Here is a 19,177-nt window from a genome sequence, read left to right as displayed (position 1 = left end):
TGAGTCTCTACTATCAATGTATAGAAATCGTCAAAAATTTCAGAACACCTCCATTATGTTCATAAAGTGTGATTCAGCTTCCACTAAATACGTTACATACAATATCCACTGCAAAATATCTCTTCTTTCCTTATGTCTAACAGTCTAAACTGTCAAGCAAAGAAACCTCTATGTTTCATCAGGTGGTCCTCCAGAACTCCCTTTATTTTATTGGTTATTCTCAAATAATGTCCCCAAACCAGTTCTCTGCATTTCACACTGATGAGAAAACTGTTTCACATTCCAAGCTTGAGGGTAGCATGCCTTACCTTCTGCCATGGTCAGATTAAACTGTGTCTGAAAATCCTCAATTGGCAAAATCTAAAAAAGATTATAAAACTATTTTTAAGGACTGAGAGACATGTTTTAATTTTTGTAACACAGAACTGCTATAGATTGATTATCCCAACATAGAACAAAGATCATTTACAATAGTCTTGTATGAGTGGATTTTTTTTTTTTTTTCTCTTTAAAGGCAAGAGTCTTGCTCTTTCACCCAGGCTGGCCTGCAGTAGTGCAATCATGACTCGCTGCAGCCTCGGCCTACTGGGCTCAAGCAATCCTCCCACCTAGGTTCCCAAGTAAATGGGACTCCAGGCATATGCCACCATGCCCAGCTAATTTTTTTAGCTTTTTGTACAGATGGGGTCTCCTTATGTTGCCCAGTCTGGTCTTGAACTCCTGGTCTCAAGCAATCCTCTCACCTCGGCCTCCCAAAGTACTGGGATTACAGGTGTGGTACACTATGCCTGGACAGAAGTTACTTTTTTGATGAACAGGACAGAGGAGAGGAATGACAGTTGCAAAAGACAAAATTGTTAGTATACTAACATTATTGTTAGTATACCAGCATTACGCCAGTAATTAAAAAATAAGAATATGATTGCTGCTTTGTAATTCTTATCTCGGTACCCCAAGTCTTTCTTCTAGTCTAACTCAAGTCTAAAACAAAATGTAAAGCATAAAATAAACTACTCTCCAAATTGCTATATATACACATATATAGTGTATATACACACACATATAGTGTATATATATGTATATTTTTGATATATATCAAAATATATTTATATATATTTATATTTATATATTATATTTTTAATATTATAATATATTTTATAGATATATATTTATATGTTTTTGTATATATGTGTGCACGTGTGTGTGTGTGTGTGTGTATATATATATATTTTTTGAGACGGAGTCTCACCCTGTTGCCCAGTCTGCAATGCAGTGGTGCGATGTTGGCTTACTGCCACCTCTGCCTCCCAGGTTCAAACGATTCTCCTGCCTCAGCCTCCTAAGTAGCTGGGATTACAGGTGCCCGCTTATGGATGTTATCAATTTTGTTCAGAACTTGTCTAGCATTTTTATCTTTTTATAATAATGATATATTAACATGGAAGTAAAAAAGGACAGTGTAATATATTCATTTCATACGAAGAAATCTTTTTTCCTCCCTACACTTAAACAACCTGAATTGTATTTTTAAAAAGGTACATTGTGATTGGTTTCCTATGTGCTCATGACCTCACTGCTAGAGTAACAGTACAGATTCCCTAATACAGGAGGCTCAAGAACTGAACTAGACTTCTTCACATCTGCACCCAAGTCAAGTCACAGCTCCAAGGAATTAAAAATAAGAGCATAAAATGCAAAAACTAGAAAGAGAAAAGAAATATTACAAAAGATCTGCATGTGCCCCCTAGGATTAAAATATATGTTTACCTACCCCCACTCCTAAATTCTAATTTGATTATTAAGTATTTCTACAGCACATGCTGTGCAGAGGGTGCTATCAAACAATACATACTGGACCAAACTTCCTGACAATACTTACCGAAGGGTTACATGAGCAGCCAAGGTTATCTCTGGGGTTTCTTGTGAAGGGGCACTGTATCAGGGGGTGCACCTCTTTGGGATGCTTTGGTGTGTAAACGGGATTCTTTAGAAGGTGGTTAAGACTTCCATGAGTTCCGTTATTAGGAGCCGGTGTTAAATTCAGTAAATCTGCATCATTTCAAGAATGGTAGAGTTACTTAGATGTTTCAAATCAAACAAATAGTAGACTTGTGCCATGATCTTTACTTTTTTAAAACCAAATACATGAGTCCTTTACTCTTTAACTAAAAGAAAAGTATAAAACTCTCTTGAGTTTTAGAGTATTTAAGACTAGCTTCTTTTTAATAGAAGTACTGATATGTATATGCTGTATTTCAGTACAAAATTTCTGATTTTTAAAGTGTACAATAACTAGTCACCACCTGTTGAATGCATATTTTCTGCCAATCATGGTGCTAACATATCTTCTTATTTATTCCCCAAAACAATTTCATAAGTTATCATCAATATTTGGGAGATGAGTAATCAAAGTGTTTTGCCCAAGTCTCAAAGTTACTAACTGAACGATCTAGAATTCAAAACCATCTTTGTCTGAGTCTAAGACTCATGCTCTTAAATGTTATAACAGCAAATACTTATGTAGTAAGCACTTACTATATGCCAGGTGCTGTTTTAAGTATTTTAGGATATATTAACTCATTTAAACTATATAGACTCCCACCAAAAGAATTATAGTTAAGACATATTTAAGGTTTTGTAAATGCCTAGGACCATTATGAGAATAAGAAATTAATATTTAAAACACAATGCTTCACCATAAAAGGACTACTTCAGAAGGTACAAAGTAAACCAAGAATATCCCTAATGCGTCCTCCGTCATTTCTACAACCTTGACATTGACTTACATTCAACCATTATGGCTACCAGAAGTTCCACAAGTTTTGTCCACCTTCACTGCCCTCAATGTCTTTTCTCTGGCTTCTATCACTGCTCTGAGTCAAGAATCAAATAATTAAGCCAAGGGTCTAGGAAAGTGCTGGGCACTGGGGGTGTGCAGACCACCCTGCTGTGAGTGGTGTACTTTAACCAGCAAGCAGCCTAGTGGAACAAACAGATAAGTAATAAGATGACATGTTCCCCATATTTCTTCAGTGAGTCCGCGTCAGGAAGAAGGTAAAAATCTGTCTTGCCTCACCGTCCTCTCCACAAAGGTGCCTACAATGTGACCTGCTTTTGACAATCTTATTTCAGGTCTGTTTTCAGAAGGGAAAAAAGCCACCTGTTCACACTTACCACACATTAAGTTATAGACTTCAATGTTTTCAAAGGTGTCAACCTCAATGCCATGCTTGAATCCAGGTCCATAGCCAACAAAGAGGGCCTAGATGGCCAAAAAAGGAAGTTTATCAGTGCATTTCAGCTGTCTGCAGGTTAGTCCAAAAAATTCTGTTATCCAAATTGTACACATACAAACTGGTTATGATAAGATAAGAGGAAAACTACCATGCTCAGTGGACTTTGTGGGAAATATAGTTTTAACTCTATCACATATATAATCTAAGAACATCTAGGATACGTCTCTTAGTTTTACTACAATTCTTGACTTGACAATCAGAACAGAATGAATGATAATTTTTTTTTCATCTATGAACTGCCCACCTTACACAGTGCTGCAGGGATCAAATTCGAAAATTACTATAAGTTTATTTTGAAAACATTACAGTGCTGGGTAAATGTAAGATTTTATCTCTTCTAAGAACGTAAATATGATACTTTCTTATCTATCACTAGCTTTCTTAACTGTAAAGCAATATTCTTAACAGAGCACAAAAAACATGAAAAATAATTATTAGAAATATAATAGGAGATACGTCATATGCTTATGAAACATGAATATAAACTTTTATTAATTTTTTAATTTTTATGGATTTAGGGGTATGAGTACAGTTATCTTTCATGGATATATTGCATAGTGGTGAAGTCTGAGCTTTTAGTGTTACCCATCACCAGAACAGTGTACATTGAACCCAATAAGTGGTATTTCATACCTCACACTCCTCCCATCTTCCCACCTTTGGGGAGTCTCCAATATCTATTATTCCACTCTGTACATCCGTGTGTGCCTACTGTTTAGCTACCACTTACAAGTGAGAACATGTGGTTTTTAGTTTTTTGTTTGAGTTATTTCACTAAGGATAATGGCCTCCAATTCCATCCATGTTGCTTCAAAGAACATGATTTTATTCCTTTTTATGGCTGAGCAGTATTCCACTATACACACACACACACACACACACACACACACACACACACACACACACCACATTTTTAATCCATACTCCATTGATAAATATTTAGGTTGATTTCATGACTTTACTTCTGTGAACAGTGCTGCGATAAACATACGAGTGCAGGTGTCTGTTTGATAAAATGATTTATTTTCCTTTGGGAAAACCCAGTAGTGGGATTGCTGGATTAGGGGTAGTTTCATTATTATTTCTTTGAGAAATCTCTATACAGTGATCCATAGAAGTTGTACTAACTTACACTCCCTTCGACTGTGTATACGTATTCCCTTTTCTCCACATTCTTACCACATCTGTTGTTTTTTGACTTTTTAGTAATAGCCAATGAATATAAAATTTTAACAAAATTCTTTAATGTTCAAAGAAAAATAGCTTTATGAAAGTATGTTTCATTAATTCTCATTCAAGACATAATCACAGTCTGTTTTCAAATGTAAAACTTTGTATATCATTTTTTCTTTAGATTCAATTCAATTAAGTATAATAGGTTTACTCACTTGCATATTTGAAAATATATTGTCAGAGCCATGAAATCCACTTCCACAATATTTCCGTTCTGAGGGATTCCTATTGTTGACATATATGAATTAAAAATGTAAAGTCCTTTCATAAAACATAACATTATTTTCATTAATAAAAAGTATGTAACTATTTTGTTAAAGCAACATAACGGGTAAATAAAACCACCTGGCTTTGAAAAGCATTAAGAAGTCACTTCTATCTTTTATTTCATGGACAAACAAACTATAAGCAATACAGTAGACAGAAGAAAAACCACTAGCATCAGGACAGAAGTGGTTCTGAACATTGGCTGTGTGATTAACTACCCGTGAATTTAGATAGATTTAACTATCATCTTTGATTTCAATTTCTCATGTTGGTTATTTGTAAAAATTCAATGATGTAGCCTAAAGAAATGCTTGCAACATGGTGTTTAGATATTTACTACATATTAGTTCTCTCATGAAGATAGGACCATTTCTCCTTTCATATTCTTTTTTTTTTTTTTTTGAAAATGAAAAGCCCAGCTCTCCAGTAAGAGTGGAGACAGTATAATTCTGTTTACTGAATTTTGGTTCACTGCTTAGGTTTTGCTTGACAGGGTTATGTATCATGACTGGCTTCCTGGCAACCACCAAAACAGTTAATGAACAAATTGTGAGATATTAACACTATTAACCATCCAAATAATTTGCCAAACACACCAATAAACTAAAGTTTATTGATGGATTAGTATGAGAAGAATGAAAAAACAACTGTGTATAATGAAGATAGTTACTGATTATTATAAAGTAAAGTGCTTTTACCAACTGTTGGCTGGGCTTTGGCGGCACAATTAGACATACTATAATATGTAGAAGACATGCAATGGCAAGTGGTAACAAATGTAGATTGTAAGAAGTAATCAATATAGATATGAAAAGCCAGACCAGTGATTCTTAGCCAAGGATGGTCTGGGTGATCCCTCCTTCCCAGGGGACTTTTGGCAATGCTGAGGGACATTTTTGGTTGTCACATTAGAGAAGAAGTGCTACTTTCATCCAGTGGGGAGAAGTAAAGGATCCTTGTCAAATATCCCACAATGTGCAGGACAGCTCTCCACAACAAAGACTTATCTAACTCGAACATCATAGGCCGACATTAGAAATCCTGAGTTAGAGTGAAGAGAATCATACTTCTACAGTTTTCACATAACAATATTGTTAGAAAGCGCCCAGTGGTTACCCTGAATCACTAACCGATCAGGTTAAGTTTACTGGGACACTGTCAGAACTTACAATGCAAGTTGCCACTGAGGGTCCAAATAGAATGTCAAGGGCTCAATTCTATCACTCTTAGCAAAGTGCAAACGCTTAGGTAAGAAATGTTTCAGGTAAGGTTTGAAGTGTTGGTTTGGTTCCCGGCACTGAAATTGCAAACAGCAAAGAAAAAGTATTATTTCCCTGTTATCTAAAGTGTTAACTTTTCTTGAAATTGCTTTCTAACTTCACATGAAATTTTTTTTCACAAACATTTCATCAGCCGGCCCAATAAGTCAGATGAAAAAACAGCTAAAAGTTCTTACTATTTGTATAATGTAAAAGGTAAATCTTCCAAACTACTTGAAACATTTAGAGGAAATCATAATTATTACTGCATAAAAGCCCCAGAACTCAGACAGTGTCACTAGATTATATTAAGTTACCACTGATGGTTCTATTTTCAAACATCCTTATAACTGCAATTTAAGAGTTTTCTTGCAGATTTAAAATGTGTAAGTATAAAATGTAGTATAGATAACTCAGCACTAGTATAAAAACTTATTTTTTAAGGCATAAAAAAAGACTGGAAGGAAATATATCATAATGCTAATGGTGTTTATGGTGGTACAGCCATATGGTTTTTCCTTCTACTTTAGAAATTATTTCTTGTAAATAGTTTTAAAATTATTTCTTCTTCTCATATACATTTCATAATGCCAATAGATAAATTCTTTAAAAATTTTCAAATCTACATTATTGGGACACAACCTTAAAGATCTTTAAACTACACAGCATTTCCATGTTGGCCCAGGTTACTAAAATATTCTTTTTTTTTTTTTTTTTTTGAGACGGAGTCTCGCTCTGTCACCCAGGCTGGAGTGCAGTGGCACAATCTCGGCTCACTGCAAGCTCCGCCTCCCGGGTTCACGCCATTCTCCTGCCTCAGCCTCCCGAGTAGCTGGGACTACAGGCGCCCGCCCCTGCGCCCGGCTAATTTTTTCTATTTTTAGTAGAGATGGGGTTTCACCATGGTCTCGATCTCCTGACCTTGTGATCCGCCCGCCTCAGCCTCCCAAAGTGCTGGGATTACAGGCGTGAGCCACCGCGCCCGGCCTAAAATATTCTAATCCTTCAATCCCAATAATAGATGCTGAAACTTTTCTCTGTATATATTATACAAAACTAAAAATAACTAGATAATGGAAAATAAAGATACTCACAGAAAGATTTCGGGCAATGCCTTCATAGTTAACTGGAGGGGAACAAACATAAGAATTAATAGTTGATTGTATGCTATAACTAAAACATAATACAAAAATGTAGAATGTCAGATCCAAACTCTATATTTAAACACCAAGGCAGGTTTTAAAGAGTTCATTTAAGTCATTACATTGTAGCCACTGAAAGGAATTAGACTGACCTTTAGGTATCACCCTGTAATGACACCCATGATATAGTGTCATATTGTTAAATGGAAAGACAAGTTACAGAACATCTACGTATCCATCCATCTGATAACCCACATGTCCATTCATCCATCTAACTATCCATCCACCTGTCCAACCATCTTTCCATCCGGTTAGTAACCAATATCCATCCATCCCTCAAAGTATCTATCCATCTAGATCTGGTATGGTTTCACTGGGTAAAAATAAAAACTGTATGTGTTTTGTAAAGCTGATTTGTACCTCTAGTTCCCTAGGAAATACTCAACAACAAAAATAATTATTCGAATATCACAATTATCCGGGAAGACATAATCCAAGCTTAACAACGGTTGTTTCTAAACAGGGGAAATGAATTGTCAAGTAGGAGGACTTCAGGTGGGAAGCTGTTACTTTTTACTTTGTATACTTCAATATTCAATGACAGTTCTAGAATTTTCAAATAAGAGGGGTATGAGGAAACTTCAAAGAGAAGGCAAGTAGACTAATTTAAAAACTGAATTTGCATAGTAAGGCCATGGATTTACTTAGGGTACTTTCTACGACAAATCAATAACTGTCTAGCTTCCCAGATTTTATTTTAGCCAAACATTACACAAATTGGAGAAAATTATCCAGATAAGAGTATACATTTTATATACATATATTTTATATATTTATGTAAAGTGATATACATATATAGTTTTTGCTTTAATTTGGGAAACTTGAGGGCCTAACTGAGATAAGGGTATGGCACAGCTTAGCTATCCCATCCCAAACATCTCTGGAGACTGCTATTGCCCTAGAGTTTTTTTTTGTTTTTTTTTTTTAGATGGAGTCTCTCTCTGTCACCAGGCTGGAGTGCAGTAGCGCGATCTCAGCTCACTACAACCTCTGCCTCCCAAGTTCAAGCGATTCTCCTGCCTCAGCCTCCCCAGTAGCTGGGGCTACAGGCACGTGCCATCATGCCCGGCTAATTTTTATATTTTTAGTAGAGACAGGGTTTCACCATGTTGGCCAGGATGGTCTCGATCTCTTAACCTTGTGATCCGCCTGCCTTGGCCTCCCAAAGTGCTGGAATTACAGGTGTGAGCCACCATCATGCCTAGCGCATCTGTATAATTTTTAGAACAGGTTTTATAACAGTCATGTACTACTTTTCTAAATTAAAAAAATACTAATTAAAACTTGGTATTAGGCATACACAGCCTGTGCTTTGTAACACTGTGTAAATATATCTGCATAACCATTTTCCTGCAGTGAAATATATTTTCCTCATTAATAGTCAATAGTATCTATCTATTGAAACATATCTTACCAAATAGCCCAACCTAACCCAATTCTGATAATTGTCAGAAAAGCTTATTCTATTTCTGTTTCAAAGTTAACTATATCAAAAAGATAAACAAAATTTGCTCTACACATCTGAAAGTTATCATGGATAGTAATCAAAATGAGAGGGAGGTAACAGAGGTGGAAACAGTTATGAAATACACTTGACTGGCAAAAGAATAAATATTTTAAAACATCTTTTGGCAGTTTATGTTCCATATGCGGTCAAGAGAGAATGTGAAATTCATTCTTCCCTATTTAAAAGATACATTCTTTATTGTTTCTGAAATGGTTTAAGGGAGGACAGGAATCAATTGCCTATAGAATTAATCATTTCTGCCAGCATTCCTCCTCACAATAGAATATTATTCCCATACTAAGTAATTTTAATGGAGTGTCATTAATAAATTAAACTTGAATAAATGTAGTTGGATTTTTCTCTTAAACTTTTTTTCTAGTATAATCTTCACTCTGATACACAAGTAAAACACATACTTCAACATAAAATTGCACTAAGCTCATCAAATACTATGCTTAGTCCATGAATAACCAATAGGTAAGTTGTGTTCTCACATCCAGTCCCATAAAATCCATTTGTGTACAAAAGATCTGCATTGGAGATTTAATCATGAAAAAAATTAACTCTGATTCCCTTTAGTTTAGAGATATAATGATTTAAAGGAAGGTATTCTTTTTTTTTTTTTTTTTTTTTTTTTTTTTGAGACCAAGTCTCACTCTGTTGCCCAGGCTGGAGTACAGTGGCATGACCTTAGATCACTGCAACCTCCACCTCCTGGGTTCAAGCGATTCTTGTGCCTCCGCCCCCCGAGTAGTTGGGATTACAGGCATCCACCACCAAGCCAGGCTAATTTTTATATTTTTAGTATAGATATAGTATAGTATCATATATGTATTTTCAGGGTTTCACTACGTTGGCTAGGCTGGTCTCGAACTCCTGACCTCAGGTGATCCGCCCACTTCGACCTCCCGAAGTGCTGTGATTACAGCGTGAGCCACCATGCCTGGCCTAGAGGAAGGTATTCTTAATATGACCATATTCAAAATTATCACAGAGATATACTTACATGAATAGTATTTATCTGGGACATCAGAGGGTCTCAGTCGAGCTGCAGGTCCATAGATAACTTTAATATTTTTAACATCCCCCAAATATTTATTCAGATATATGTATTTCTTACAACTGCCTTGTTCCATGCCTAGGAGAAAAAAAAAATCCCAAAACATGCTGTAACTTGAATAAAAAATTTAATATGCAGAGCAGAACTTCCTTCACTTCCAGAGTTAAATTCGTTAAACAAGGGTGTGTAGCACTCATATTAGTTGAACATCTGATAGGTAAGACAGAATTTCAGTTGTACCTATCACTTCACTTTTTTCAAAATCTTTTCCATCACCCAAATTTAGTTTAATGTTTCTTTTTATTTATATATTACAATATCATCATGAGAGTAAAGAAGAACGTCTTATCACAGTTTTAGACTGAATGTGAAAGCCCAGTTATTTGCCCCAAACCACCTGGGAGTGGATGTGTATGAGTCACTCTCATTCCAAGACTGGAGCTTCTTTAGTATGTAACTTCTTAGGACTGCTTCTAAACACAGATTTCTATAATTATTTCTGAAGCAAACAACAAGAACAATAACAAAAAGAACCTATCTTCTACTTTCTATAGGCACACTGCTCCTATAGTCCCCAAACTGTACACAAGTGTGTTACAAAGATCACAGTAAGTACAAGTGAAATTAAAATACTATCGAAATTAATATATAATGCTTCTAAAGTCAAATTTATCATGCTAAAGAAAATTGAAGGCCGGGCACGATGGCTAATCCCTGTAATCCCACCACTTTGAGAGGCAGCGGTGGGAGCTTGAGACCACGAGTTCGAGACCAGCCTGGTCAACATAGCAAGATCCCATCTCTACCAAAAAAAATTCTCTTTATTAGTCAAGGCACAGGCCTGTAGTTCCACTACTCAGGAGGCTGAGGCAGGAGAATCACTTGAGCCCAGGAAGCTGAGGCTGCAGTGAGCTGTGATCATGCTACTGCACTCCAGCCTGGGTAACAGTGTGAGACTGTCTCAAAAACAAAAAAAGACAATTGAAGACATAATAATCAGTTCCAATTAAATCTAAAATTGTAGAGTTATAAAAATTTAATGTTGAAAATGTATATTTTTTAACTATTCAAATTCTTGGTGTATTCCTTTTTCTCAAATCAGAAGATTGGTACATTGTGCTTGACAAGCACTTAGGTTTCTGTGAATTCTGTGTTTCACTTATATTTTGTATTTAATGTATTTTTTTCCTAAAGACTTTCCACAAGAAACTACATTTTTTCAAAAGAATTCACTATAACATTCAGAAGAAATTAGGAAACAATCAAGTAAACTTTGTTCAGCCCTTTACCCTGAAGAGCAAATAATGCAAATTCAGATTACCATGATCCGAAACAAGGATGAGGTTCAGGCATCTGTGCAAGTTCAGCTCTTTCAGACCATCCATCAGCATACCAACCATATTGTCAACCCTCTGCAAGGCTTTGATGACCTAAGAATGGGAAGCAATAACCTCATGCGATGCATTCCACACTAATGGCTATTTATACATAAAGCTATCTCTGTTAAAAATAAAAATAAAAAAAAAAAGAAGAAGAAAAAGAAAGAAAGATAGATAGATAAGGGCCAGTGGATGCAACTAGGATGAGCTGATTCACATTAGACTAAGACAGGTCAGGGTCAGAGATACAAAGAACAGTAAATAACAGCAGATCATTAACAATGCAAGAGTCCTAATTCTATACATGTTCAATTTTAAGTTTTGTGAATGAGATTAGCTGATCTACTAGTTCTCCCTTCCTGAGGTCAGAATGCTACTACTTAAATTAGACCCAAGTTAAGCCAAAATAATAATAGCTCAAATCTACAGTGTTTGGCCAGAAACCAACATGTTCTTAATTACCACTTCATTTTCCTCAATTAATTTCTTCTTATACTTTCTGATCATTCAAATGGTCATTGTATAAATACGTTTCCTAATTTTCAAAAATGTTCAAATTATTCATGAAATGCTTCTTATAATTCAATGTATTTAATTTTCTAAATTAGAACTCATAAGACTACAACTCATTATTTCCTTACAAACTGCATGTATTTTACGTATGAATATTACAGGAACACAGAATGACAAATGATATTGGCAAATTGCTTTCTGGCACTCATTTTACCCTCTCTCCTTGCAAAACCATTTGAGAAAAATTCTTGTGCAGTTTTGTATGTTTTCTGTAACGTGTGGAATCAGTTTAATCTTCATTCATTATCAGTATATTTCACTGTAATATGAGATAAGCTTTTTCACTGTAATATGAAACAAGACAAGGTCTTTCATTCAAAGATATCCAAGCAACATGAATTGGAATTTTTAAGCATTAAGATAAAGTGGGTTTTGTTGTGCCAGTAATGCTGGAGTTTACAGAGTTTGCAAATTGATGGATATGATTTGAAAAGTAATGGGCTCAACCTTAAATGAAGATGAGTCAGAAAAGCAGATGCTTTGGCACATTGTTAGTGAATTAGAAAAGGTAGCAATAATTTTAAACTGTATGTAACCTTATAAACAAGTATAAAACGATCCTTGGATTTTTCTGTAGCCAAACTGACCCAGACACAAGTCTTGGGTATCAGTGACTTTAGTGAAAGAGCAAAAATCAAACTACCATGTAGCCAATTGTTCAAATCAAGACAACAGCTACAAGAAACTTTTCCCTTTGACCAATTATGACATGTCCAAGTTGTTGGCATGCATCTTCCTTATCCTCCCTCTAAGCCAGGAGTATTTCTGCTAAGTTGAAGGACAGAATGAAAGGAAGGCACAATGGAGTTACTAACTACAGTGGAGCTGCTGGAGATGGATTTTGATGGAAAGAATACAAAGGGTAAAAAGGGACCTAGGTGAGGGTCAACTTCCTTCTCTCTTCACTCTCTTTTATCCAAGGTGATAGTGATCCAGGCAGTACCTACTTTTTAAGAGGGGCAAATCTAGGGCAGAATCAGGGAAAGGGAAATGAAGGGAAGATGGTTTAGGCAGCTGTTGTAAATTCAAGTGAGAAAAATAAGGATGCTTTTTTTTTTCCTCCCTCCCCCTGCTGTTGCTGAATTAGGCAAGCAGCACCCTCAAAAACAGGGATCATGACAGACATGTCAGGCTAGGCTTTAGTCTCGACTCTCTGCTGAAGAGTCCTTAAAGCTCACCAACTATCCAACCTGGGCTACCTGGGCAGGAGAACTGATAGGAATTTGAGAGTGAAGCCCTAGAAATTAAGAAAGAGTGTGTTTTTTTTAAATAGTCTATGACCTCCTTGGAATCACAGGCGGCACAAGATAACTACACAAGGATTCAGACAGGAGGGATCCTGGCAATACCTCTTTCCACTTTCATCATGACCCAAAATAGTCAAGATCCTTACTTTTTACTTCCTTTCATATCTTAGGTCATAGAAAAAATATATATCAGAAGGAAAGTTAACTTAGAGGTACAAGGAAATATGCTCAAATCATTTTCTTTTTCTTTCTCTCTTTTTTTTTTTTTTTTTTTTTGAGACAGAGTCCCGCTCTGTCGCCCAGGCTGGAGTATAGTGGTGCAATCTCGGCTCACTGCAACCTCCCACTCCTGGGTTCAAGCGATTCTCTTGCCTCAGCCTCCTGAGTAGCTGGGATTATGGACACACACCACAAGGCCTGGCTAATTTTTTTGTATTTTTAGTAAAGATAGGGTTTTGCCATGTTGGCCAGGCTGGCGTCAAACTCCTGACCTCAGGTGATCCACCCATCTCGGCCTCCCAAAGTGCTGGGATTACAGGTGTTAGCCACCGTGCCCAGCCTTCAAATCATTTTCTGTTCTAATGCTTCCCGTGTTCCAAAATACTAGGTTGGCCGGGCACGGTGGCTCACGCCTGTAATCCCAGCACTCTGGGAGGCTGAGACGGGTGGATCACGAGGTCAGGAGATCGAGACCATCCTGGCTAACACGGTGAAACCCCGTCTCTACTAAAAATACAAAAAAATTAGCCGGGCGCAGTGGCGGGCGCCTGTCGTCCCAGCTACTCAGGAGGCTGAGGCAGGAGAATGGCGTGAACTCGGGAGGCAGAGCTTGCAGTGAGCTGAGATCCGGCCACTGCACTCCAGCCTGGGCGACAGAGCGAGACTTCGTCTCAAAAAAAAAAAAAAAAATACTAGGTTGGTGCAAAAGTAATTGTGGTTTTTTGCCATTAAAATGGTAACAAAAATGATATAGCCACGTGAAAACTGAAAGCAGTGTTTGCTGTTTTAAAGTGCTATACAGATTAAAAACATAGCTAGGAGCTGGCTAAGTTCCTGAAAGGGTGTCAGATCAAACAAGATGTTACATTGAAAGTGTTAGTCCATAAGCTGTTTCATACCTCTAGTTTCCTAGGAAATACTCAAAAAAATAATTATTCAAATATCGCTATAATTTTGATAAAATCTCCCATCCTTCTACGGGACCTCTGTTGTAAGCATGGTCTCAGGTGGCCAAAGCGTATCTCCTAAGCAAGAGAGTTCAGAGGAGGCTTCCTCTACTATTTGACTTATTACCCTGTATTTTCTACTGGAGGTTTAGCTGTTTACAACATTCTCAAAAAGCACTTAGTATTTAGGCCAAGGTAGGGGGCGATGGAGTGGATAAAGGCTTTCACATTGAAAATATAGAAGCTAATTCATCATCAGTTCAATTTAGCACTGTGGAAAACACAGGCTAAACAATTCTCCCAACTCTTATTGTGTTTAAAGTGCATCCTTTTATTTAGTAATATTGTGTATAATACTTGCTTTTTCCAGAAACCACAGAATCCTACAGAACGGTCCAGCAGCCTCCTTCAAAGCAAGGTTCAGTTTGATGACTGGGTTTAATGAAATAATTACTGATAAAAATGTACTTACTTCACTGCTGACGGGTCCATATGAATGACCTGAAGAATCTGGTTCTTCTAAATACAGAGTGTAAAAGTGTGGTCTAAATCAAACAGTATCAAAATGTAATATTTTACGAACACATTGAAAAACAGAATGGAAAAAATAATTCATCAATTGATAGGGATTAAATTCTATAACACTGGGGTAACAGTTCTACTGAGAAACAATTTACAACTTTGAAATTCTTCAAAATGTGGTATGATCATTAAAGAATTTATTTCGATATAAAACAGCACAGCAAATAGCAAAGTTTTGTTGTAGTCTATTTTTAAAATAATATATCATTTCTACAAAATGAAGTATTTACAATAGAAATTAATTGCCTACAGACCTTTCATCTTTAGGAAGCTGTAGCCACTGAAGAACAGCCAAAATCCTTTCTTCAAATGGTACTGAACTAAAATTAAGAACAAACAAAACTAAAAGATGTCTGACAATTGTTTGGGTTTAAAATACAGTTTTTTTTTTTTTTCATTGAAAATGTCATTAAGAACTACTAAAAGCTATTTCACATCTATTGTGTTGGAAATCAAGTAGGAGTTTTATTTGAAAAGTTTATTTTCCCAGTGAAGGAATGAAAGTTAGGTTTTACACAGATAAAAGTTGCAACTGGATTTAAAACTTTGCTTGCTATCCTCTACTTGAGGATAATATTCATGGGCCTGAAAACAGTCACTGCATACCACATGAATAACTCATGTGTTAATATACTTTGCAAAGCCTCCAGCACGAAGCACTCACTCACTGATGAGTCAGCACAGCTGTGAAGCAGGCACCTGAGAAGCAGATAGTAGTTCTCTAGGCAGTATTTCCTGAGCAGCATTGACTATGCCTTATGCCTTCCTCTGGACACAGGCTTTGTTTACATACCTCTAATCAGAGTTCTTGCCACACCCAAGTACAATTAGTTGTGTACTGTTAAAAAGCCAACAGACCATATACTATTAATCTTTGAATCCCCCATTCTTAGTACATAAACTCTTTTTTTTTTCTTTTCTTTTTTGAGATAGAATCTCACTGTGTTGCCAGGTTGGAGTGCAGTAGCGCGATCTCGGTTCACTGCAATCTCCGCCTCCCAGGTTCAAGCAATTCCCCTGCCTCAGTCTCCTGAGCAGCTGGGACTACAGGTGTGCACCACTACACCTGGCTATTTTTTTCTTTTTTTTTCTTTTTTTTTTTTTTTGTATTTTAGTGAAGACGAGGTTTCACTGTGTTAGCCAGGTAATCTCCTGACCTCGTGCTCCGCCCATCTAGGCCTCCCAAAGTGCTGAGATTACATATGTGAGCCACCATGCCCAGCCCATAAACTCTTAATTACTGTCCATGGAATAAAAACAGTGGCAAATAAGAAGGTGAAGAAGAGGCATTGCACTGTGCTCATGGAAGCCATAAAGAACACAAACTAGCATAAGATCACAAGGAAAACTACTAGGCATTTCGTGTCTGGGATTTAAGATATTTTCTGTTCATCCTTCTAAATGCATTGTATTGATATTGTGACAGAAATTTTATAATTTAAAAATAAATAAAATTATTTCAGTAATCTTGCTCAAATGGGCCAAAGAGTTTCTCCTATTAAAAAGTTTTTGTTTTTTTCTCAATGCATCATGGATCTCAAATATCACACAGAGGTTAATTCTAATCCATTTCTTACACTAGAAAGCATATTTACTACTTTAGAAATGGAAATTTTTGTATTTTTAGTAGAGATGGGATTTTACCACGTTGGCCAGGCTGGTCTCGAACTCCTGACCTCAGGTGACCCACTCGCCTCAGTCTCCCAAAGTGCTGGGATTACAGGTGTGAGCCACCGAGGCCGGCCCACTTCTCTAGTTTTACTGTCCATTTGCCATCTATCTAAACTCTTTGAGAAAGAGTTCTTCAGTTCTCATTTTTCAGTCAACATATTACTCAAATGCTAAAGCTTAGGATTTGATAAAAAGGAGATTACATAAGAATAAGCTGTTCTATGTTACAGATCCTAGAAAAAGTTCATTTCACATACCCATTATACATTTTATAGATGTCTGGGAAAATTCCATTAATTTCCACATCTGATCCTGGCCAGAAAAACGTGCCAGACTTGAGGCCTTGATACTTAGCTGTGACCCAAATCTGGAGCAGATAATGAAGGAAAATTAAGAAATCATGCAAACATTCATCTCTCATGAAAGTATGTGTTCATGCAACACCAATGAATTCCTCTCTAGTGCTAGAATGTTTTTAAGGTCAACAAGCTTCAGCACTTAGATCACAATAATCATGTAATATGATCCTTAAGCAGCAACAAGATATTAAATAGTCAGAGATTAACTCCTGCAGCTTTTGGAGCTATTCCCCTAATTGACTTTTTTCTCTAAAAAGAAAAAAAAAATCACAAATATACATGTCTTTAACTTGTTGAGATATTTGTGTATGTAACTAACATTTATTAAGCACTTATTATGGCCAATCATGGTTCTAAATAGTATTCCTACAAGCATCCTACATTATTAATTCATATAATCCCACAATAATCCTACAAAGTAGTAAACAATATTATCTACAGTATAGATACGATAAAACGGAGGCAGAAACAGAATGATTTGTCCAAAGTCACACAGCTTTAAATGTCAGAGCTAAAATTTGAATTCATAACCTGCAAACTCTTATGCTCTCTGTCCTTCTAAGAGGAATATCGTGATTATTTAAATAGACTGTATATAATTATTGTGGCAATTTAAAATATTGTGGCAACTTTTTAAAAAATTTTTTTAAATTGTGGCAATTTTTAAAAGTAAATTGGAGAATTGGAGAATTTTAAAAAGTAAAAAGGAGAATACAGTTAAATCACAATTGGAAAGAACCTCCTAAATTAGCACACGTAAATCGAACCAAGACTTTCAAAAGCAACAGAGATCAAAGATCAAAGTTATTACCCCCACACTACTGCTTTATGCTACTGGTAGAAGAAGAATTGATCAGAAAAGAAAAATGGCCCAGCACAACCCAAATCCACCTCTGAAATAAACTACTCTCCTTTTACGCAATTATACAAATTATGTTTAGGATTATCAGCATTCATCTCCATTTACAAAAGAACGGCCACAGACACACTAAATGAAATCGGTTATTAAAAGCTCCAGAGAACTGGTTATTTTACTCTAATTGAAATAGATGAGAATAATAAACTATTTCAGTAGAAAAACAAAGAACTCACTGGTTCTCCTTTGTACCACTCAGGATTAAATTTCTCTTTACTTTTAAGTGAAAAGGAAGCATTCATTTTGGGATCATACATTTTATTGTCAATTATGCCATGAGATTCTGGATACAACCCCTAAAAAAGATAAAACAGATTATATGCAAGTTGTGTTTACTTAATGTTAAATAAATTCACAGAAAAAAAATCATCAAAAAGAAACCAATAACTGAAGCCACATGGAATTATAATAAGTTTAAGGAAAGAAAAACAAAAAAATCAGGTAACGGCAAAACACAACCACTTAGGATTTTATGTAGTATTTGTGATTTAAATTATGTAATAGGAGAAAATAAGTCAGTAATACTAAGGATAAAGATCTATATAAAAAAAGGCAGCCTTGGCCGGGCCCAGCGGATCACACTTGCAATCTCAGTACTTTGGGAGGGTGAGGCAGGCGGATCACGAGGTCAAGAGATGGAGACCATTCTGGCCAACATGGTGAAACCCTGCAGGGAGCCGAAGGCCTGTGGAACATGACCAACTCAGCATTCCACTGGAGGCTATATGATCAAACGGCAAACTGTTTATCATGAATGCAGGATGTGGGCAAACTCACACTGCCCTGCCACCAAAAGGTTTGCTGAGGGCCTCACTCCCTGGCGCCAGGATCCTTGAAGTTATCTACTGAAAAATCTAGCCTATTGTTCAAAGAATGCAGTCTCACAAGCCTGCTGTGAACCAAAAGGCCAACTGACAATTAGCCCCCACTGGCTATCTCTTTTGCCTGATAAATATGGAGGGCTGTGTAAAGCTCAGGGTCCTTGTCCACTAGAGGCAAGGTACCCCCTGACCCCTTCTTCCAGATACACTCTTTTGACTTTGTCTTTTATTCCCACATGCCCTGCCTCTGCCACTTTGTTCAGTCCCCCTAGGCCCATGCAGGCAACAAAACCCCTACTCTACTAAAAATACAAAAATTAGCTGGGTGTGGTGGTGTGCACCTGTAGTCCCAGCTACTTGGGAGGCTGAGGCAGGGGAAGTATTTGAACTCGGGCAGTGGAGGTTGCAGTGAGCCGAGACTGCACCACTGCACTCCAGCCTGGTGACAGTGAGAGAGCCCATCTCAAAAAAAAAAAAAAAAAAAAAAAAAAAAAAAAAGTAGCCTCTCAAATTCAAATTTTGAAAATGCTGTTATCTTTTTAAATTGCTGAGTAAAGCATTTCTGCAGAACAAATTCCTTTTTTGGTGAGGTCCCAGAGTAGCTTGAATCAATATAAGCTAACATACTAATTTTCTGGC

At 36.6% G+C, this 19,177-nt stretch overlaps 1 protein-coding gene across 1 annotated transcript in view; it reads right to left on the bottom strand.

The window, feature by feature from the left end:
• ENPP1 (ectonucleotide pyrophosphatase/phosphodiesterase 1) overlaps positions 1-19,177 on the bottom strand; it is an 82,584-nt gene that overhangs the window by 14,657 nt on the left and 48,750 nt on the right. Inside the window, exons 8-19 of the mRNA XM_025383787.1 lie at positions 17,894-18,013; positions 16,700-16,809; positions 15,026-15,091; positions 14,662-14,734; positions 11,146-11,254; positions 9,771-9,902; positions 7,150-7,181; positions 5,966-6,093; positions 4,685-4,754; positions 3,175-3,262; positions 1,880-2,049; positions 309-360 (exon numbers count right to left, since the gene is read on the bottom strand). Of these exons, the coding sequence (XP_025239572.1) occupies positions 309-360; positions 1,880-2,049; positions 3,175-3,262; positions 4,685-4,754; positions 5,966-6,093; positions 7,150-7,181; positions 9,771-9,902; positions 11,146-11,254; positions 14,662-14,734; positions 15,026-15,091; positions 16,700-16,809; positions 17,894-18,013 (1,150 nt within the window). The remainder of the gene's footprint in view (positions 1-308; positions 361-1,879; positions 2,050-3,174; positions 3,263-4,684; positions 4,755-5,965; positions 6,094-7,149; positions 7,182-9,770; positions 9,903-11,145; positions 11,255-14,661; positions 14,735-15,025; positions 15,092-16,699; positions 16,810-17,893; positions 18,014-19,177) is intronic.

Source organism: Theropithecus gelada, chromosome 4, assembly GCF_003255815.1.
Source record: "Theropithecus gelada isolate Dixy chromosome 4, Tgel_1.0, whole genome shotgun sequence".
NCBI classification, from domain to species: Eukaryota; Metazoa; Chordata; class Mammalia; order Primates; family Cercopithecidae; genus Theropithecus; species Theropithecus gelada.
The sequence above is the reverse complement of the archived record's forward strand: the minus strand, read 5'-3'. Positions and strand labels throughout refer to the sequence as shown.